This window comes from Leptodactylus fuscus, chromosome 7 (genome assembly GCF_031893055.1).
Source record: "Leptodactylus fuscus isolate aLepFus1 chromosome 7, aLepFus1.hap2, whole genome shotgun sequence".
NCBI lineage: Eukaryota > Metazoa > Chordata > Amphibia > Anura > Leptodactylidae > Leptodactylus > Leptodactylus fuscus.
Window position 1 is genome coordinate 13216068 of NC_134271.1, and position 22928 is coordinate 13238995.

At 47.5% G+C, this 22928-nt stretch overlaps 2 protein-coding genes across 3 annotated transcripts in view; one reads left to right on the forward strand and one right to left on the reverse strand.

The window, feature by feature from the left end:
• RAG2 (recombination activating 2) lies at nt 1-10320 on the reverse strand. Its single transcript, XM_075281070.1, has 2 exons — nt 10189-10320; nt 1-1571 (listed from the first exon to the last, which is right to left on the reverse strand). The coding sequence occupies exons 1-2, from the start codon at nt 10280-10282 to the stop codon at nt 1-3; spliced, it is 1665 nt and encodes a 554-aa protein (XP_075137171.1). The 5' UTR covers nt 10283-10320.
• Nucleotides 5249-22928, forward strand: part of IFTAP (intraflagellar transport associated protein) — a 25005-nt gene continuing 7325 nt past the window's right edge. Inside the window, exons 1-5 of one of the 2 annotated variants that reach the window (XM_075281074.1) lie at nt 5249-5345; nt 13858-14005; nt 20821-20939; nt 21633-21698; nt 22248-22317. In XM_075281074.1, the coding sequence (XP_075137175.1) occupies nt 13873-14005; nt 20821-20939; nt 21633-21698; nt 22248-22317 (388 nt within the window). In that variant the 5' untranslated portion in view covers nt 5249-5345; nt 13858-13872. The remainder of the gene's footprint in view (nt 5346-13857; nt 14006-20820; nt 20940-21632; nt 21699-22247; nt 22318-22928) is intronic. The other variant, XM_075281075.1, reaches the window with a different exon arrangement.

Genomic DNA, 22928 nt, shown 5'->3' on the forward strand with positions numbered 1-22928 from the left:
TTACTCAAACAAGCGTCGGAGGAAAGACTTCTTTGCTGGTGACATTCTGCTGATAGATGGTTTTCGACCTACTCGCTTTAGCGACGGTTTCATGACCGGGGTCATCTTCTTGGGCGTTGGAAGACCCCTTTCCAGTTTAATGTGCACATTGCAGAAATACTTGACGTTATTTTCGGATAGAGTGATCAACATGTTTTCGGAGAGCTCCATACATTGGGCATGAACCCAGTGTCCGCCTTCGCTGGAGCAGTAGATCATGGCTGGTTTGTTGAGTTCAGTAGAATAATACGGGACCCATGTGTTAATATCCAGGTTGCAGTCAACGCAGCAAGTGATCCAGTATCCAGTTACTGACTCGTCTTCTTCATCTTCTTCGTTATAGATGTCTTCATCGGAAATGATTCCATCTCCACCGAACATGAACTCCTCAGAGTCTTCAAGAGGCATGGAGTCTTCTTGGTCATCCAGAGATCCCTGACTACATGACTGAGCCATCAAGCTGTCCTCTTCTCCATGGCTGAGTAGGTAGAAGAGCAAGCTACTGTCTGAATTTTGGGTCTTACTATCTCCTGGGATCCCTAAGAGTACTGCTCCTTGACCCATATCTGCCCCAAACCATGTCTTGCTGTGCTTAATTTCCCCCTTCCAATCAGTAGCCTCTGCTTCCTCAATTTCGATGTGGTCTTCACGTACCAACACTTTGTGACTAGTCATCTTCTTTTGACTGTCAGACTCATAGCCGCCGACAATAAAAAATTCATCGGGACAGGTACTGGTGACGATAGAACTTGAAAAAGACAGATGACTTTGGAGAACATTACAAGTTATGGCTGGACTTCCGAGAAGAAGATCCACATTAATCTTGTAGATGTTTGGGGACCTTATATTACTCTCAAGTGAATGTCCGCCAATGACGTAAACTGTATCATTGCGAGATATGGAGACATGAAAGGAGATTCCATCTTGAATTTCCTTGATGGCATGCATGGTGGAACAACCAAACTGGAGGTCGATGAGGTAGACGAATGGTTGACAGTCAACAACACTATTCCATTTTTCGGTTGTCCTTTGATTTAAAGGTACATAGGACCTTCCTCCAAATATCACTACAGCTTTTTTGCCTCTACTGTGGACCACATTGATGGAATGGCCATACCTCGCTTCAGGAATATCACCTACTAGATCCTTCTCAGTACAGCAGAGTGTTATTTTTTTGTTGATGTTGGAGGCCATGGAGATGATGTAGAGTTTTTGAGACACCTCATTATTTGGCGTCTTCCCTCCGTGGATCAGATATTGGACAACTTCACCACCTGACCAGTCAGACAGACCGGTCAAGGCTGGATGTCTCAACGGTGGGAGATAGCAAGATTCGTTGGTGAAAGTGGTGGGACGAAGTTTTAGCTCATTGTTTTTGAGATGCACCAGAAACACACCGGTGGGGCAGGAACGTTTCGGCCAACCCTTTTGCCCAAAGAAGAAGACATGTCTTCCGAATCGAAACAAGGAGAATCCTGGCTGGATCAGAGATGTATTATTGGAAGCGACTAACGTCTGAAGGCTCATCACACCTGTAGAAGACAAGAAGTTTTTATGAGACACATGGTGGATAATCGATGGTGACATCATAGACGAAGCAATGGACTTCTGCTTTGGAGAGTATATCATGACATCATTGGGATCCACACCACGTCTTATTGTGAACTGTCTGTAGAAATAAATACACCCTATACTGATAAGATATAACCGCTGGGGTATTTGTTACCCATAGTCCAGGTGATTCATGACATGAATGGACAGATCTCCTGCATACCGCTCTTTCATTTTATAGGTGACATAGGTACTATGGTGCGTATTTATTACGCCTTGTACGCCAGATTCATCAATATTTAGCCAGAAATGTGGTATAAGTGATGTGGGAAATGTATGCCGGCTACGAGATGGTGTATATTTCCCTCCAGGTATATGGCGCGGCAGAGGGTGTACGCCATGTATGGGGAGGGGGTTTAGGAAGACTGGTGTTGAGGGCACAGTAGTGGCACTGATAGAGAGGCGAGAGATTGAAAAGATAAGGCTACGTTTACACCTATTCTGGGCTTTCGGAGAACCAGAACAACAGACAGATGAATGGCGGACACCTACGAAGCGCAAAGGACCTCCCTGACTATAATGGAAGACTTTTCTCTTCACTGGTTTAAGTATAAAACCAGACGTACACCTGGCGCACCCATTATAGTCTATGGGGTCAGCGAGAGTCTTTTTAAGCAGACAGGCTCCCCATGTGGACCCGAACGAAGGAAACCTGAATGTTAGAGTGAACTTAGCGTAAGACTCCATGCACATGGCCGCATTGGTGTGTCTGTGCTACCCGTACAGATCTCTGTAATAACGGACAGAATACGCATACCTCCCAACTTTTGAAAAGTAGAAAGTGGGACAAACTGTGCGGCAAATTTGCGCGCCCCGGCAAATTTGGCTCTGCCCACTTTTATGTTGACTCTGCCCATTCTCATTCATTTTTCATGTGCTCCCACACAGTATAATCCTCCTACAGTCACCCGGAAATTATGTCCCCACTCCATCTCTCCCCCAGTTTCATATACACCCTTCCTCTGCCCCTAGTTTCATGTCCCCCCCTCCATCTCTGCCCCAGTGTCATGCCATTCTCCCCCCTTCATCTGCCCCAGTGTCATGCCATTCTCCCCCCTTCATCTGCCCCAGTGTCATGCCGTTCTACCTCCCTTCATCTGCCCCAGTGTCGTGCCGTTCTCCCCCCCTTCATCTGCCCCAGTGTCATGCCATTCTCCCCCTTCATCTGCCCCAGTGTCATGCCGTTCTCCCCCCCTTCATCTGCCCCAGTGTCATGCCATTCTCCCCCTTCATCTGCCCCAGTGTCACGCCGTTCTCCCTCCGGTCATCTGCTCCAGCGTCATACTGTTCTCTCCCCCTTCATCTGCCCCAGTGTCATACTCTTCTCCCCTCCTTCATCTGCCCCAGTGTCATGCCGTTCTCCCCCCCTTCATTTGCCCCAGTGTCATGCCGTCCCCCCCTTCATTTGCCCCAGTGTCATGCTCTTCTCTCCCCCCTTCATTTGCCCCAGTGTCATGCCATTCCCGCCCCTTCATCTGCCCCAGTGTCATGCCGTTCTCCCCCCCGTTCTCACCCGGAAATTATGTCCCCCCTCCATCTCTCCCCCAGTTTCATATACACCTTTCATCTGCCCCTAGTTTCATGTACCCCCCTCCATCTCTGCCCCAGTGTCATGCCGTTCTCCCCCCTTCATCTGCCCCAGTGTCATGCCGTTCTCCCCCTTCATCTGCCGCAGTGTCATGCTCTTCTCTCCCCCTTCATCTGCCCCAGTGTCATGCCGTTCTCCCCCCTTCATCTGCCCCAGTGTCATGCCGTTCTCCCCCCTTCATCTGCCCCAGTGTCATGCCGTTCCCCCCCATTTGCCCCAGTGTCATGCCGTTCCCCCCCATTTGCCCCAGTGTCATGCCGTTCTCCCCCATTTGCCCCAGTGTCATGCCGTTCCCCCCCATTTGCCCCAGTGTCATGCCGTTCTCCCCCTTCATCTGCCCCAGTGTCATGCCGTTCCCCCCCATTTGCCCCAGTGTCATGCCGTTCTCCCCCTTCATCTGCCCCAGTGTCATGCCGTTCTCCCCCTTCATCTGCCCCAGTGTTGTGCCGTTCTCCCCCTTCATCTGCCCCAGTGTCATGCCGTTCTCCCCCTTCATCTGCCCCAGTGTTGTGCCGTTCTCCCCCTTCATCTGCCCCAGTGTCATGCCGTTCTCCCCCCCATTTGCCCAAGTGTCATGCCGTTCTCCCCCTTCATCTGCCCCAGTGTTGTGCCGTTCTCCCCCTTCATCTGCCCCAGTGTCATGCCGTTCTCCCCCTTCATCTGCCCCAGTGTTGTGCCGTTCTCCCCCTTCATCTGCCCCAGTGTCATGCCGTTCTCCCCCTTCATCTGCCCCAGTGTTGTGCCGTTCTCCCCCTTCATCTGCCCCAGTGTCATGCCGTTCTCCCCCCCATTTGCCCCAGTGTCATGCCGTTCTCCCCCTTCATCTGCCCCAGTGTCATGCCGTTCCCCCCCATTTGCCCCAGTGTCATGCCGTTCCCCCCCATTTGCCCCAGTGTCATGCCGTTCTCCCCCATTTGCCCCAGTGTCATGCCGTTCCCCCCCATTTGCCCCAGTGTCATGCCGTTCTCCCCCTTCATCTGCCCCAGTGTCATGCCGTTCCCCCCCATTTGCCCCAGTGTCATGCCGTTCTCCCCCTTCATCTGCCCCAGTGTCATGCCGTTCTCCCCCTTCATCTGCCCCAGTGTCATGCCGTTCTCCCCCCTTCATCTGCCCCAGTGTCATGCCGTTCTCCCCCTTCATCTGCCGCAGTGTCATGCTCTTCTCTCCCCCTTCATCTGCCCCAGTGTCATGCCGTTCTCCCCCCTTCATCTGCCCCAGTGTCATGCCGTTCTCCCCCCTTCATCTGCCCCAGTGTCATGCCGTTCCCCCCCATTTGCCCCAGTGTCATGCCGTTCCCCCCCATTTGCCCCAGTGTCATGCCGTTCTCCCCCATTTGCCCCAGTGTCATGCCGTTCCCCCCCATTTGCCCCAGTGTCATGCCGTTCTCCCCCTTCATCTGCCCCAGTGTCATGCCGTTCTCCCCCTTCATCTGCCCCAGTGTCATGCCGTTCTCCCCCTTCATCTGCCCCAGTGTCATGCCGTTCTCCCCCTTCATCTGCCCCAGTGTCATGCCGTTCTCCCCCTTCATCTGCCCCAGTGTTGTGCCGTTCTCCCCCCCCTCCGTAGGACACCGATGAGTTGAAATCGGGGCATGCTGACCGGGACCGTTTTGTTAGGTCCGGGCCGCGCCGCTGGGCCCCGCTAGACGCGGGGCCTCGGGCGATTGCCCGGCCCTGGATCCGCCCCTGCACCTGTATTTTTTACGGACCCATTTGGGGGGCCACGGGACTGAGCCACAAAATCTGTAGCAGGCCGGTGAGAAACACTACACATGGATTACATCCATTATGTCTTCCTCAGACCCATGTGCATTGGGCCTGGGACTTGCTGAGACTTGTAGTACTATCTGCTATGGGATCAGCTTTATTCATGTCACAGAGACTGCAAGCTCTCAGCACAGGACGGGTTAACACTCTCGTTGCCTAGTAACCGCTATACGCTTCCAGGCGCGGCGCGCAATGCATCCCGGGAGATGTAGTTTCCCTTCCCCTTTTTTGCCTGCGCCCTATGGACCAGTGAACTACATTTCCCATCAGCCACTTCTTCCCATAGACAGCCTTCCCTCCTTGTTCCTGTCTCATACCCTTGTGTGTTTTGGGACGTCCAGGTACGTTATAATGCTATGCAGTGTGTTATATAAGGAGCCTGACAGGGCATGCTGGGACCTGCAGTGCCTCATTGCTTGCTTCCAGTATTACCTGCAATATGTTCCATCATTGTATCTAGTGCAACTTTATTGCACCTATAAGGATATGTTCACATGGGGCTGAAATGATGCGGCAGAAAACAAAATGCGCCAAATATTCTGGTTTATTTGCAGATTTGCAGCAGATTTTACGTTTTGCATTGCAAAGAATAAAACCTGCAGTGAAAATTCATGTAATAATCGCAACACAGATCTGCGACCGCCGGGATTCTTTGTACAGATTTGCTCCACAGTGCAATGGTCAGATATTGTAAGGATGGTGCCAGGAGGGTTGCACGAATGTTGGTGAATAGCGTCGTATTGCAACCTCGTGTGCGCGGCCGTGACTTTAAGGCTGAGGCTCCACGTTGCGGAAACCGCGCTGGTGTTGGAAATCGTGACGTGTCCGTGCTTCAGTTTGAAACGCAAAGTGGCCATGGGATTTGCATGAATCCCATCCACTTTGCAGATACTGTAAAATGCTGCAATTTTTCCCGGCCTGGCTTTATTACTTGGGTATGGTTTACAGTTAAAGGGGCTCTATCAGCAAAATCATGCTGATAGAGCCCGACATATGCGTGAATAGCCTTTAAAAAGGCTATTCGGGCACCATAAATATTATATTAAACTACCCCCCTGTTTTAAAATAATACCCTAAAAAAGAATGTGCTCTACTTACGCATCGTGCACGCTGGGCGGGCATTCAGGGTGCACCGTCTTCTTCATCCACGCCTCCTCTTCCTCCGATGTCCTCGGGTCCCGTCTTCCTCCGGCGCTCGTGAACTGACACTGATATAAAAAAAAAAAATGGCCTGGACGCATGCGCAGTAGCCGTAGTAGAAGCCATATGCTACTGCGCAGACACCCAGGCCATGTTTTTTTTAATCAATGTCAGTTCACGAGCGCCGGAGGAAGACGGGACCCGAGGACATTGGAGGAAGAGGAGGCGTGGATGAAGAAGACGGTGCACCCTGAATGCCCGCCCAGCGTGCACGATGCGTAAGTAGATCACATTCTTTTTTAGGGTATTATTTTAAAACGGGGTGGGGGGGGGGGTAGTTTAATATAAGATTTACGGTGCATGAATTTTAAAGGCTATTCACGCATATGTAGGGCTCTATCAGCATTATTTTGCTGATAGAGCCCCTTTAAAGGAATATTCCCATTATATGGCGTATCTCTAGGATCCCATTCTAAGGTTTCCCTGCACAGTGGTGCCCCCAAGATAATGGACTATGTATAAAACTGCAACCAGTCCTATTCATTATGCTGCAGTTCCCGACATAGCTGCCCCGCAGTGAAGGGGTCACAGTACTACACCCTTCCTTTGCTGGTTCTTCAGCTGTCCGTGCGTTATATGGCCGTCATGGCTATATGCCTGGGATGGCAGGAGCTCATAGCTCCTTTCTGAAAGGGATACTACTGAAGAGACTGTCCCTTTAAGATACTGTCGCAGGTATAATAATAATAATTAATAAACAGACAACACCCCATAATGACAATGGGAAAGATCTATAAAATGGTCTTTAGCAACCAAACACAGGTTACTATGGAAAACAAAGACTTGTTTAGTACATGTCCCCCCAATGCGTTGCTTACACTGACCAAGTTGATACTACTACACCCGACAACCTCGGCACTGCTACACCCGACAACCTCGGCTCTGCTACACCCGACAACCTCGGCACTGCTACACCCGACAACCTCGGCTCTGCTACACCCGACAACCTCGGCACTGCTACACCCGACAACCTCGGCTCTGCTACACCCGACAACCTCAGGTCTGCTACACCCGACAACCTCGGCACTGCTACACCCGACAACCTCGGCTCTGCTACACCCGACAACCTCAGGTCTGCTACACCTGACAAACTTGGCACTGCTACATCCGATATCCTCGGCACTACTACACCCGACAACCTCGGCTCTGCTACACCCGACAACCTCGGCCCTGCTACACCCGACAACCTCGGTACTGCTACACCCGACAACCTCGGCTCTGCTACACCCGACAACCTCGGCTCTGCTACACCCGACAACCTCGGCTCTGCTACACCCGACAACCTCGGCTCTGCTACACCCGACAACCTCGGCTCTGCTACACCCGACAACCTCGGCCCTGCTACACCCGACAACCTCGGCACTGCTACACCCGACAACCTCGGCTCTGCTACACCCGACAACCTCGGCTCTGCTACACCCGACAACCTCGGCTCTGCTACACCCGACAACCTCGGCCCTGCTACACCCGACAACCTCGGCACTGCTACACCCGACAACCTCGGCACTGCTACACCCGACAACCTCGGCACTGCTACACCCGACAACCTCGGCTCTGCTACACCCGACAACCTCGGCTCTGCTACACCCGACAACCTCGGCTCTGCTACACCCGACAACCTCGGCACTGCTACATCTGACAACCTCGGCACTGCTACACCCAACAACCTCAGGTCTGCTACACCCAACAACCTCAGGTCTGCTACACCCGACAACCTCGGCACTGCTACACCCGACAACCTCGGCACTGCTACACCCGACAACCTCGGCTCTGCTACACCCGACAACCTCGGCTCTGCTACACCCGACAACCTCGGCTCTGCTACACCCGACAACCTCGGCACTGCTACATCTGACAACCTCGGCACTGCTACACCCAACAACCTCAGGTCTGCTACACCCAACAACCTCAGGTCTGCTACACCCGACAACCTCGGCTCTGCTACACCCGACAACCTCGGCTCTGCTACACCCGACAACCTCGGCTCTGCTACATCTGACAACCTCAGGTCTGCTACACCCGACAACCTCGGCACTGCTACACCCGACAACCTCGGCTCTGCTACACCCGACAACCTCGGCTCTGCTACACCCGACAACCTCAGGTCTGCTACACCCGACAACCTCGGCTCTGCTACACCCGACAACCTCGGCTCTGCTACACCCGACAACCTCGGCTCTGCTACACCCGACAACCTCGGCTCTGCTACATCCGACAACCTTGGCACTACTACACCTGACAACCTCGGCTCTGCTACATCCGACAACCTTGGCACTACTACACCTGACAACCTCGGCTCTGCTACATCCGACAACCTTGGCACTGCTACACCCGACAACCTCGGCTCTGCTACACCTGACAACCTCGGCTCTGCTACACCCGACAACCTCAGGTCTGCTACACCCGACAACCTCGGCTCTGCTACACCCGACAACCTCGGCTCTGCTACACCCGACAACCTCGGCTCTGCTACACCCGACAACCTCGGCTCTGCTACATCCGACAACCTTGGCACTACTACACCTGACAAACTCAGCACTACCTTACAGTCTTGCATTGTGCTAATAGACATGTTTGGCTTAGTATCATGTGCATTAACCCCTTCACGTAGCTTATGGCTTCCGTCTTTTTAGTCGCCACTCGCTACCTTCCTAATAAAACCCGTCATATCATAGTCATTGACCCAAAATTGCTTCTATATACGGAGCCTACAGCGAAGCACAATGGCGGCTACCTCACGTATACCTCGCTTATCGCCTTTTTGCTTTATATATCCGAGGGCGCAGAGTAGACACCGGTAAACGGCCGCCGTGTTTGTGTTTTATGTGAAATCGTATCCGATGAATAATTTATTGGTCCTAGTTTATTGCTGTAGTGAAGGAAATTCCCAGAAATAATGGAAAATCTAGAAGGACGCTACGCGGCAAGATCAGGAGGACGCTACGCGGCCTGGATTCCTGTCTTTCCCCTCGGTATCAGTCTGAGCGGCGGACCGTCGGCTTTCTGAAGTATTTTGCGTTTCGGTTCCTATCCCCGCTCGCTGTTAGTGAGTAGAAATATTTGTGTTGGTGTCTAGAAGCTAAATAACCGCACAGACCACTAGGCCCGACTTTGTCGCCCATTGCAACCATTCAAGGCCCAGCTTTGGAAAAATGAAATCTGGGTTGTGATGGGCGACAGAGACAATTTTAATATTATGGTTGAGGACACGTGACACGGCTACCACTATATCTGGCCCAAATTGGGGCAATTTATCGCGACTGGTGGTTTCCACAATGGTCTCCATAGTCTCTGACTGGCTTCTTGCTGGCGTAGATTTTCGGAATTACGTACGTCAGAAATCTGATGTGAATCATAATAAATCTCACTGCTTAGTGACCCCGACCGCGCCCCGCCGCCTTTCAGGAAAATGGCGTAAAAACGCCACTTACATCAAATGTTACCATTTAAACCTCCGTTTTGCACCTTTTTTTACACCCCAGAAGTGGCGCAGGACTATAGCAAATGTTGCGTGCAAAACTGAGGCTTTACATGCAACAGCGTATCTCTTCCGGAAAAGCTGGGTGCAAATCAAAATGGCTGCCGTTACCTGGGATTACTGGGAAAACCGGGTGTCAACTCTCTTGTAGGTCGTTTCTACCATCTAACATAAAATCCTGTTCCGTCCATGTATTTTTCTGCATTTGGGAAAGCTGGGTGACAGCCAATATGGCTGCCGTTACAACTCCCATGACTTTTTTAAAGTCCTGAATGACACATCAGCCCTGTTATACTCCATACATCCCATCCTGCAGCTTCAGGGCACCGGGACGAGGCTGGTTGCACCCCCAAAAGTCAGCTAAGGGTCCAAGTAAAGGCATGGTCGGGTGACCCACATGAGCGTGGCATTATGTGGCCCCACTGACTTGCCCTCCAAGTAGTCACCCGGGTTTAGAGGGGCGATCTAAGCTCTAAAATACTGTATACGACGTATATATAACTCACCAGATACCGGGCGCCCCTCTGTATCCTCTTCCAGCACTGAACTAAACCTACCAGGAGCTGCTTGTGTAAAGTCACACTCCGCAGATGTGCCCATCACCCCAGGGTGATGTGGGTAACCGTCTGTGACCGCTTTACCCAGACTTTACACTCTTAACCCATTCTTCACCCAGCATCTGTCACGGTGAGAGCACAAAAACACAAAGCCAGAAAAACAACAAAAACAATAAATTTACGTGCAAAAATTTATAAATTTTTTTAAATTTTTTTAATCTGCTTACATTTCAATTTTAAGATTTTTTTTTAAATTTCATTTGATTTAATTTATTTTCTATCATTAATCCTCGCTTTCCGAAAGATCTGTTGGTAATCTTAGGATTTTGTCACATCTACATAGAGTCCTCTGTCATATAAAGAAAAGGACCCCTCACTGTCCCTCCGCCTCATGATGAAACGCCAGTATTACAAACCTGGTCCTACAGATTTTGGGGCGCAGATGCTTCAAGTCACACCTCAAATCAAAAGGATGGGGAGGAGAACCAGGGGCCGGGACGTACACCATGTTGTACCTGGTGGTCTGCATCCCTTTAAAACTGACTCTCGTCAAGGTGTGTCAACTGAAGTTGACGCGGATTCCGCCTCAAAATCAGCTCCAAATTCCGCCTGAAACCAGTCTCCATTGATTTCAGTGTGAGGCAGAAGCTCAATTTTTCCTGATTTTTTTTTTCAGCAAGCGGAAAAAAATAATCGCCATGCTCAAGCTTCAGGCGGATTCCGTAAATGTGAGGCGGAAAAATACCACGGTCAGGGTCCAATCACATGGAGTTTTTTGGCTCTGATTTTGACGCTGAATTTGTGTCAGAATCCACGTGGGAAAAAAGACTCCCATTGACTTCAATGGGTTCCTTTGTCCGCTAGCGCCAAAATCAGCGCCAAAAAACTCTGTGTGAATGGACCCTCAAGTGGGAAAAAATCAGCTTCAAATTCCATAAGGGTCCATTCACACAGAGTAAAGTGGTGCTAATTCTGACCCAATACTCGCATAAGAATCGGTGCTGAAAAAAAGATTCCCATTGCCTTCAATGGGTTCCGTTTTCTGCTAGCATTGAAGTCAATGGAGGCTTTTTTTTCAGCACTGAAACTCCACACCAAATTCCTCACCATTTTCCTCCGTGCGAATGGACCCTACGGGTGCAGTTGGGGTGCAATCAAAACTGCATGCAATTTTGGTGCAGTTTCTTTGGCTAGGTTCCCACTTGTGTTTGATGACTGTTTGGGGACTCCGTCCCCCGTTCCGCTTGAGAAATGTGGAGCACTTTTGCAAGCAGGACTTCTCCCTCCGTATTTTTTTGGTGGAAAACTGGTGGACCCCATTATAGTCTATGGGTTCCTATTTTTTGGAACCCCAACGCAGGTGTGCACCTACAGTGATCAGTGGGGGTCTGACCGATCAGGAGAAAGGGGGAACTCTGGGGGGTTGGAGTTGGTAATTTTTCTCCAAAACTGATTCCGACTCCTCCTGTTCTGATTTTCTTAATTATCAATTCACTTTAGAATTTTTTTAAAAAAAACAAATCAATAAAATCAAAAATTTTTAATTTTTTTTTTGAAACTCCAAAATCTTGATGTCTATTAAAACGTAACGCTCGTCTCTCTAGTAATTTTCTTTAACCCTTGCCCGCCTGCTTCCTGTACATGTGTCGCCAGACCATAAACCGCCGGATTCTGAAGCCTGTAAAACAAAAAGTAAATATTTCCTCCCGTAAAATACCACAATTTGCATATAAACCACCAAGTTGATGCGGTTAGTACAGCCTGAGCCCCCCGGGACCCTGCACGAGCGTCGAGTGATGATTTCCTGTTATTTTTTTAAGGATTGTTTGTCGGGCTTCCTAGAATTCTGGGACTCGCTGGATCAGCAAAAGTAAAAGATTTGCAATATAATTTTTATTACAATTTTTGTGGTTTTGACTTTTTCAGTTCGTTGTGCTGTCACGTCACGGAGGCTGCTAATATTGGAGACTGCTCAGCCCCTAGAGCTGGGTCTCCTAAACTTTTCTGACTCGGGGCACACCTAGAAAAAAAAATCTTCGGGCACCCCTGCCAAGTAAATTTTTATTTACCGTATATGTCCCGAGGATGCAGATCATGTTGCGTGAGGGGTTCGGTCATATTCCCTGGCAGAGTGTCGCGGACCCCTGATGGAATTTGCCATCCTAGAATATTGTCAATCAGTAATGCAAAGATTTAGGCAAAGGCCCCACTAACAAGTCGCAGCGAAACAGTGCTCTGGGAAAAAAACGAGGTGGAAACGCGTTTTGGGGCGGAGTTTCTGCCGCTGCCAAATCGAGGCGTTAACGTCACATGGGGCTTCAGCCTTAAAGTGTAGAGGATGGGAAAAAAATTATTTTGTGCCACTTTTTTGGTATTAAAAAACAAAACAATTTTTTGTCCAAGGGTAAAGGGATATTATGGTAGTGATAGACTAATCCTTTTCCACAGGACAAGCATGCCTACTATTCTGCAGGATAAGCATGCCCACTATTCTTCAGGATAAGCATGCCCACTATTCCACAGGATAAGCTTGCCCACTATTCCACAGGATAAGCTTGCCCACTATTCCACAGGATAAGCATGCCCACTATTCCGCAGGATAAGTGTGCCACCTGTTCCAAAGGATAAGTGTGCCAACTATTCCAAAGGATAAGCATGCCCACTTTTCCGCAGGATAGGCGTGCTCACTATTCCACAGGATAAGTGTGCCTACTATTCCACAAGATAAGCTTGCCCACTATTTCACAGGATAAGCATGCCTACTATTTCAAAGGATAAGCATGCCTACTATTTCACAGGATAAGCATGCCCACTATTCCACAGGATAAGGTTGCTCACTATTCCACAGGATAAGCATGCCCACTATTCTGCAGGATAAGCATTCCCACTATTCCACAGGATAAGCATGCCCACTATTCCACAGGATAAGGTTGCTCACTATTCCACAGGATAAGCATGCCCACTATTCTGCAGGATAAGCATTCCCACTATTCCACAGGATATGCTGCCCAAACCTAATTCTTCTCTCCTAATGGGCTTGTCACAATATAATCAATTTTGGCAATCTCCTGGAATCCATTCTCCAATCTCCATTTTGCCTGCACTGATACATTGTAGCAAACTGTCAAGACAAGGGAGAGACTTGGGATACGTCCAGGCATACTGGAAAAAATAATTTTGCAGATTTTACAGCAAATTTTAAATTTACTGTAATATTTGCACGTGTTACTTACGGGTACTGTGATAGATTTTGGTGCAGATTCACACTGAAAGGGGTTAAAATCCACAGAGAAAATTCAGATTTAACATCCGACTCGCAGGTCTGTTTCCTTCCTGAGTTATTTTTCAGAAACGTGTGGATGAGATTGTTACAATCTCTTTCTGCAAATTTGTGCGGTCACATATCCGGATAGAATGTCCGCAGGATATCTGCTACATGTGAGCATACAGAATTGCTACAGTAACACATTGTAACAAACCCCCAGCTGTGATAGCAAGATGTGGTCAGGCTGCGTTTTTCAGTCTCTGGATGGCAACCGGCATGGTTCCATTCATAAAATTAATTGAAAATGGTCCAGAACTGGTTTATGGCTTCACCCTGTGTATATGGCCCCGCAGGCTGGAGTTCCCATCATGCCAAGCTCCGACGGTACGCCCCCTGTGGCAGAAGATGAAGAAATGGCGAAGAACGTTTTGAGTCGCTTCATCAGTATCCCAGAACAGACTTACGAGGAATTCCTGTCAACCTTCACCTGCCTTCCGCAAGGTATGATCATATAGTAGCCAGGGCATTGTACTAAGGATAGTAGCTTTGCCATGTGTAACAGCTTAGCTTCATGTATTGAAATTTTGCAATACCAGACATAGCCTGTGGACAAGTGTGGCGCTGTTTTTGAAAAGAAAATGGAAAAATAAGAAGGAGAACCTTTAGGCCAAGAACATATGAGATGAGTAGGCAGCAGTTTAGCAGTCGAGTCCCATTCATACATTGTAGAAATAAACTCCAGCGCAAAGTGTCCAAGGTATTAGTGTACGGTAGATGCAGAACCCACCTCTGAATAGTTCTCCCTTCTGCAAGCTGCAAGGATCCAAGAGCACATGTAGTAGAAGTACTGGCCTGCATTGAAGTGAATAAAGCACTTGGAGTTAGTTAGAAACTTTGTTCTAGCTCCTGTAGCCTGTGTCGATTTCACTCAGTATCTGCATGAGCATATAAGACATGCAGAACAGTACAAATCTATACTGAAGAGAATCAAGCACTTGGAGTGATGTAGCAACTTTCCATTTTCTCTAATGGCCTTTTATCTATCGCTGAGAATCTGCATCACAATATAGTATATGTATGTAGATAAGTACTGACCTTTATTGGTGCGAATAAAGTACTTGGGGTGAGTTAAAAACTTTTTGTTAGTTCCTGTAGCATCTCTCTGTGCCGGTTTCTCTTCCCTGCCACTTAGAATCTGCCATACCATTTAGGACAGGGATAGGGAACCTTCGGCCCTCCAGCTGCTGTGAAACTACAACTCCCATCGTGCTCCATTCACTTCCATGGGAGTTCCAAGAACGGCAGAGCAAGTATGCATGCTGGGAGTTGTAGTTTTGCAACAGCTGGAGAGCCGTACGTTCCCTACCCCTGATTTAGGACATGTAGAGAAGTACTAATGTGAATAAAGCGCTTGGGGTGAGATAGACACTTTCTATTAGCCCCAGCAGCCTTTGATTGTACCAGTTCTCTCCCTTTCCCTCTCTATAGACTTCTATGTACTCTGATACCTCTATGAGTCGAGGGGAGCAGAAAAATAGCCAGATAAGTGGAGAAAGAAGCATTTTTCTCTGATACGACATATTACAAAGTTTCTTATAGTCACATGTACTATTGATTTATGCAAATTTGTTGAAACATTAAGCGGAATTGTTGCAGTGAGATAACTTAAAGATGATGAGCCCTCTTTACATTATTTACGTGTAATTTGCTTTGTGCATTTTTTGGGGCCCACAAAGCCTTATTATTAGGGTATAATGGTTGTATACAGCGCCGTGTGAATACTTGTGTATAATAAGCAACGCCCATTGTTTTCTAAGCTTGATTCCTGAAATGTGCCGAGCGAGGGGCCGCTGTGTGGAAAGTTGTGGTTTTTACGGTCTGAGCACACGGAGTCCCCCGTGAATATTTAAGGTTGTTTTTAGTTCACAGCCCACTTGGCAACATCTGCTCCTTCTATCTTAATGTTGTTATTGTTCTGTTAACCGGGCATAAAATAACTGGAAAACCTGCCATACCCCAAATACAGCGTAAAAACATCATCTGCATTGCGCCGAGGGCATCAAAATAAATTCCAAATGCAAAAAATTCGCAGAAAAGAAACAAAAAAACCCCCATTGTAACACTAAAAAATTTTTGGATGTAATATTTTTGCATTTTTTTTTTTTTTTCAAAAATACACCTAAAATTTGCAATCAATTATTTAATACACAAAAGCCCCTTTGCCCATTTGTCGCCACTCCTGACAAAGAAGAGGTGACGCCATAGGGGCGTGGTTAGCACTGCAGCCTTGCAGCGCTGGAGTCCTGAGTTCGAATCCCGCTAGGAACAACATCTGCAAGGAGTTTGTATGTTCTCCCCGTGTTTGCCTGGATTTCCTCCCATTCTACAAAAGAATGATCCCTATATAGGGCTCACAATCTACATGGAAAGAAAAAAAAAATTTTTGTTATTTTAATTTGAACCCGGAGTCAGTCGGTAACTTTTTTCCAACTTCGACTCCACCCAATGTTGGTCCTGACTCCGACTCTACGGCCCTGATTACTCCAGTTGTCACAGGGCAGCATGTGATGGAAATCACATGGCATGTAGCATCAGATATAACCCTTAGGGGGAGTTCACACGGAGTAACGTGCCACGTGACCTGGCACGTATACGCCATGTGAGATTTTGAGCGCCGTATACTCTCCCATTGATTTCAAAATTACGGCCGCAAAATAACGTGGCGTATACGATCCAGGCTCCCATTGAAATCAATGGGAGCGTATACGGCGCTCAAAATCTCACACGGCGTATACGTGCCAGGTCACGCAGCACGTTACTCCGTGTGAATGCACCCTTAAAGGGGTGTTCTGGTTAGCGAAAGTTATAGGGACAACTTGCTGACCAGTGAGTGTACGACCATTGGGACCACCATCGATCACAAGAATGGGGGTCCCGCTCCACGAACGGTGATGCAGTGAATGAATTGCCTGCGCATGGAGGCCCAGCCGCTCAACGCATATGGGGGTACTAGGGACCCCCATTAATGGGATCGTGATGGTCCCAGCACCAAGACCCCCACTTACCAGCAAGTTATCCCTTAACTTATTCTAACCAGAATATCCCTTTAAATGACCCCTTGGTAACCCCGAACAAAAATTTATTGCAGCGATAGAAAAATCTTTTTGTACGTTTCAGAAATCCAAAATCCACAGTCATTTAATCTTCTGAAACAAGAATTTTTTTCACAGTGGCGGTTTAGTTTAGCTCGGCTTACTTCTGTTAAGAGGGATCTTGACAAAGTCTCCGGAGACGCGAGATGTCCAATTTGATAATAATATCATGGTGACGTCCTATAAATAATGCAGGATCGTCTCATTAAGAATACATTAATCCCTTTCTTTTTTCGTAGAGGTGAGGAAAAAATTCCCTTTTGTCTGCCATCGGTAAAATGGCGTGATAAAAAAAAAATCATTAACCAGGTTTTACTTGAAGGAGATGCGAGAAATAAAAAGGCTTCAATTCCTGAACTTGTAAAAAAAATTAAAAAAATTAAAAAATTGTACCGTTTTGCGTATACAGCTCCTCTGCTGACCTATATGTCTATATGGTCCTGATCCTACAGCCATATGTTCAACGCTTTCAGCTGTACCCAAGAGAGGGGATTTTTCTTTTTGCAGCAATCACCTCATTTACAACACGTACAGGATTACAATGGAAGTTAACACCTCTATAAATAACATCACTGACCCATCATTACGTCACTACTTACCATAGATGATGTCACATCTTATCTCCTCCCTCCTCTCGACACAGCATGTCTAGAAAACACTCCTATATACCTCAATGAGTTGACTCTTTGCAGAAGGCAAATCTCAGAAAAAATCACAATAGAAGATAACGCCCAGTGGTGTCACTAAAGTCTTGTGGGTCCTAACTTAGAAAACTCTCCCATTGACCTCAATGAGACGGCACTATGGCCATTCTTCTCCTACCTTTCGTCATCTTCTCCGCGCCGCTGTTCGCCTACAATCCCGTTTTTTCTCGGTATGCGAATTAGCTCTCTCGCAGCACTGGGGGCGGGCCCCAGCGCTCAAACAGCACTGGGAGCGTCCCCAATGCTGCGAGAGAACTCTCTCCAGCACTGCCTCCATTTTCATCAGCAGCGTCTTCTTCAGCCTCTTCTTCCGGCGGTGGCTTGTAACTTCTAGGCCTCGGGCCTTGGGCAGAGCAGACTGCGCATGCCCACAGGCCATGAGAAAATGGCCGCTTACAATACTGTGCAAGTGTTTGAGCGCTGGGGCCCGCCCCCAGTGCTGCAAGAGAGCTAATTTGCATACCGAGAAAAAGCGGGATTGCACGGAGAAGACGACGAAAGGTAGGAGAAGAATAGCCTTTCTTAAGGCTATTCCTACGTGGTACCTAGAAAAAATTTTGTCTGTGTGATAGGATCCCTTTAAATGGGTTCAAGGAGCCCCAGCCCCACACAGTCTGTGATGAAGGACCTTACTCTACTTAAACCCCATTGATAAAATATTCATCACCACGTCCTGACTCTTCCAACCCTTGGATTTTCCTTTCTTGACTTTCAAGGTTTCGAAAAATTCCAGTTATTTCATAGAAAAATTGCCCATTCTTCCCCAAGATACAAGACCTAAAAAAATTTCCATGGACGTTGACACTAGACTCCTTTCCGTTTAGGTTCACATCTATGTTGGTGGTTCCTGTGTCACAGGTTCTTCCAAGAAGCCAAAAAATTGTTCAATTTTTTCATTCATGAGGGGAACCTGGTGCCATTGGTGTCCATCATGTGATAGATCTGGTATATAGAGACCAAAAAGGACCAAATCAGTAGGACATATTGGGGAACAACTACTGGGGTCCATGTGGAGGAAACGTTTCCTAGACCAGCCACGACTTGGCCGAACCAAACCCATAGTGATCTATTACGCCCTGATTTTATTTTTGTCTGACCACGGCTGTACCATCCCATACTTAGCATTTCTTGAGTATGGGACCATAGACTTGGAGTTGGGCTGGAGTTCCCACCATTACAGATCACAAAAATTCAAGACTTTGGACTTAGTCAAGCCGCGGTTGGTCCAGGAACGGCAACCAATGCGCAAACTGTTACCCATACCACATTGATACCTTCCATGATCCAAAAACAGAGACTTGAAGCCAGATAGGAACCCAACCTCATCCTCCAACCCCGAGAGAGTTAAAACTTCACCTTTCCTTTCGGCCCGCTGTATACATTCCACATTTAGAAGCCTCTCGAAACAAAAAAACCCCCGTGGCTGTCTTAATTCACAGCAGGTACAGCAAATGAAATTTTACCTTCTTTGTGTTTTTGAAGAGAAGATTTTTTTTTTTCCTACAAGGGCCTCATGTTGGGTAAGAAAAAAAGAAATATATAAATATTTTGATAAAAAAAAAAATAAAAGATTTCCTTTCAGTGTCGACTAAAACTGGCCATTGTAAGATCCTTAACAAATCTTTTGTTTCACCGAGGAGCTCAGAAGGAGCCTCGCTCTTGGGTTCCTCATTCTTTTTCCCCCTTCTGTAAAGCCCCATAGAGAGATTACCAAAAAGGTATTTTATCCGCCTTTGTGCACCGGTAACAAGATTAGGATCCGCATGAAAGATAGGTGAGAAGGGCACCCTGCAAAATAAAAGTGTCAAGGAACATGACGGGCGCTCGTACATGCCCGGCCGGTGATTAGTCCTTGATGTTGGCTTGAGTCTCGAGGATCTCAGCAATAAGCTCGGAATTGTCTTCTCCACTGGGGACCGTACACACCTCATTTGAATGAAAGATTCCCTTTTATTGTTTGATGTGAAGAGCTAAATTTGAAGACCGCAGGATTTTCTTCCCCCCGATCTTCAGAGGAATATTATTTTCATACCTGATACGTTATCCGGCTGTGAAGGGCCATCTCGGAACAGATGTCTCTTTGTCTTGATGGAAGGAGCTTAAGCAAAGATGAAACTTTTATGAGGGGCTTAGCAGAAGGTAACAAGCAGCGGGAGGACAGAGACGGAAAGTAGGGGTCTTGGAGCGCGTGAATTGCAACGTTGATTTTTTTTTTTTATCGTGCCGTCATGCCCCCTAGTGTTTAATTCCAGAGGACGTTTGATCAAGCACTTCAAGATACATGTCGAAGAAAGGTAAAAATATGCCTCGATTCAGATGGTCGCCACGTGAAGTCACTGGAGGCATGGTAGTCAGCAAGTGTTATCTTATGTCTAGAAATGAGCTTCTGGGCCGTGCCGGAGGGGTTGGCGGGATATTGTTTAGATCTTATTATGGGAAAGTAAAGGTCATCGAGACCCTCGTGAGTCTTAGAACCTGAGACTTCTCTCAAGGTCCACCTGTTATCCTGCAGTGATGGAGAAGGAATCAAAAATCCATAGGCGATAGCTGTCGCCTCGTCATATTTGAAGGTCGCAAAATTAATCGAAAAATAACCAAAACTGGCCATCAATCCCGATAACTCGTGATTTTGGTTCGGATATTATACCGTTCTTGAGCGATCAGACCTAAAGTGTCCGATCTGGATTGGCTGATATATTCGGGGGTCTCTTCAGACCCCACAGTATAACTAGCGGAGGCCCAATCACAGGTCATAGCAGTCCCTGACCTGAAGAGGACGAAAGACCAGCACCAGAGCCCAGGAGAGGTGAGTAACACTGAGTTTTTATGCTTACTCACCTCTCATGGGCCTTCACTTATGAGAACCCAGAAAATAGTAATAGCCGTTCCAGTTCGGATGTGTTCGGTCTGAAAGAGGTTCGCCCAACTTATACTTAAAAAAGGGAGTGGCTTTAAAAAGGGCGTGGCCTAAACAATCGCCATTATACGCAAAAGAGGTAAAATGCCCAATTAATTGCAATTTTGATATAGGTCATAATCGCCCACCCCAACCTGACCAAGGACCCTAGTGTCTTATATAAAGGGGTAGCTATGCAATTTGCAGGGAGGTGGAGTCTGTACGCCAAACCACCAACTCCAACTCCTTCATTTAAATAGCTGAGTCAGCCATTTTTTTTTCTAACTTAACCCAAATCTGGCCTGGACTCTGACTTTAACCAAAATTGGTACCGACTCCACAGCCCACATCATTTGTCTGTTTTGATGCATCCTATGTTCTTTTTTACTTGGCAGCAGCTACCTGGCATTGGTTGCTACATTTACTGTTCACCAATGTCTCCAAGACTCTCGGTGGCTAATGATATACATAACTGTAACTTTGGTTTTCCCATATCTGACCTTATCCTTATCCACGTCAAACATCATGAATATGTGGCAGCTCATCACCATATTTACTTATCAGGAGCCGATAGGCAACATCCCGAAGTCATGCTTGATGGCTCGCAACTATCGAAGAGACCGACCGCACAAGGAGCACAAGATACAACAGATGTTGCCGATCAGCAGGATGGCCCCGAGGAGGTACTAGGCTGATCCATTATCTCACACCCCTTTCTTGTACTGCTTAAAGGGATTCTCCCACCAGATCTATCCATTGATAGATTGGTCAGGGTCACATGAAGCCAGTGGTCTTCTCCCCATCTCGATCTGTGCCTCCATTCCTGAGATATAGCTGTTTTTCTAACTATACAAATGGCGTCACCAGCTTGTTGCTCCAAAAAGCTACGCCTCCCACTGCCCAGGTCCACTCTCTGTCCCTCCCTCCTTTCTCTAATGGACAGGGGCAGGCGGTGTAAACAAAATCTAACCTGGCCCTGAGTTTTTGTGCTTGCACCGTCGCCTTGATCATCGGCGCATGCGCAGTTAGAGTGAATGCGCGGGCACTAGGTGAGAATTCGTTAACACTGCCTGGCCCTGTCACTCAGAGACGAAAGGGCGGCCCCGAACCGCTGACGCTCTTGTTGTCCCAAACAGTATGTTTGCATGTTTTCGAGAACCCGCTGGCTTCAGTTGACCCTAACCTCTCTCATTTTATGTGGGGGTTTAGTTTGGGCCATGCAGTATCAGATCTTACCTGGAATGTAGAATGAATTCTGTACTCAGGCACTATATCTCACCTGCAGTACCAGGTCCATCCACAATCCTATGTAGGGTGCTGTGTCTCACTAAATCACAAAGTGTCCTCAGTACTCGGTCACCTCTCATTTTTTGCAGTTGACCATCGGTGAAGGACGTACCGTGGGTAGCTATCACAGCCTTACCCATTCTGGTCGAGTACAGGTGAGAAGTCTGGGTTAGGGGCAGTTGGCAAAATCGGATTTGTAGTTGAGCACCTATAAATGTCTCCACTCTTACCTATCTGCCAATTTTTTGAGGGACTTAATTTCATGGGGACTCCGAGTGTCACCCAAGTGCCTTATGTCCCCTATTGATTTCAGTGGGGGTTCGATCCCAGATGTGGTGGGACCCCAATGTTCAGACCCCATCGACAGGGTAGGTGGTGTGTTATGGGTGAGAGACAAACCCTATAAAGTGGCCAATTGGTTCTCTAAGAGTCCAATAGGTTGTGCGAGGCTTCAGAAGATATGGCCCAAAGAGTGGTTTCCTTTCGTCTTCCCTCACCCTGTGATTGACCCAAGACCCCTGATAGGTTCCCTTTAAGGAGGTTCCCCAGTTGCACCCATCTGGTCCTGTGTCCCTCGACTCTACCTATAGGTATTTAGGGTGAGATGAGTTTGTTGTGAGCTCAGAGATGGTCTTCATGGCTATTTTCCTCGTATAATACACGTCTTTGTGCTCTCATCTTGTTTTTTTTCTTCTTTTCCTCAGGTTGACAATTATTTCAATTCTTCAGATATCGACACAGACTCGGACAATGAGGAGACAAGTCCAAGTGTTTGTACGTTCTTATTCTCGCTTGTTACGTCTTTATAAATAGTGTGGTCAATACCAGGGAAAGCTTTTATTGTGCGGTGTGACAAGCGGCGACCTGGTGGTATAAATATTTGGATGTGACATAGGGACTGTTGTTCACTCTGACACCAGCGGATCATTCTGTCGTTCTGTAATGGGGTTCTCCACTGTAGGCAATTCTGGGACCCTTAAAAATAAGCTGAACTTAGGATATCTCAGTATAGGACCAGGAATGATCAACTACACCTGAGAGAGAGAGATGACAGGTCCTCTATATACTACACCACACAGGATAGAGGACAGATCCTCTATAGTGTTGGCCAAAAGTATCGGCACCCCTGCAATTCTGTCAGATAACACTCGTTGTCTTCCAGAAAATGTATTATTATTATTATTTATTATGCTTACTTATATAGCGCCATCATATTCCGCAGCGCTTTACAGATATTGTCAGTCACTGTCCCATATAGTTCTCACAATCTACATAGGACAGAGGTTGAGTCAACTTTAATCCATTTCAACTGGCTGCAAGTGTGATTTAGTTATTGCCACCACCTGTTAGGTGCTTCAGGTAAGTAACAGGTGCTGTTAATTACA

Coding starts and splice junctions, on each gene's coding strand:
- RAG2 (XM_075281070.1), bottom strand. CDS start 10,282: ATGGGCACATCTGCGGAGTGTGACTTTACACAAGCAGCTCCTGGTAGG. Junction 1,572..10,188: donor AGAGGGGCGCCCGGTATCTG/GTGAGTTATATA, acceptor TGTCTTCTACAG/GTGTGATGAGCCTTCAGACG.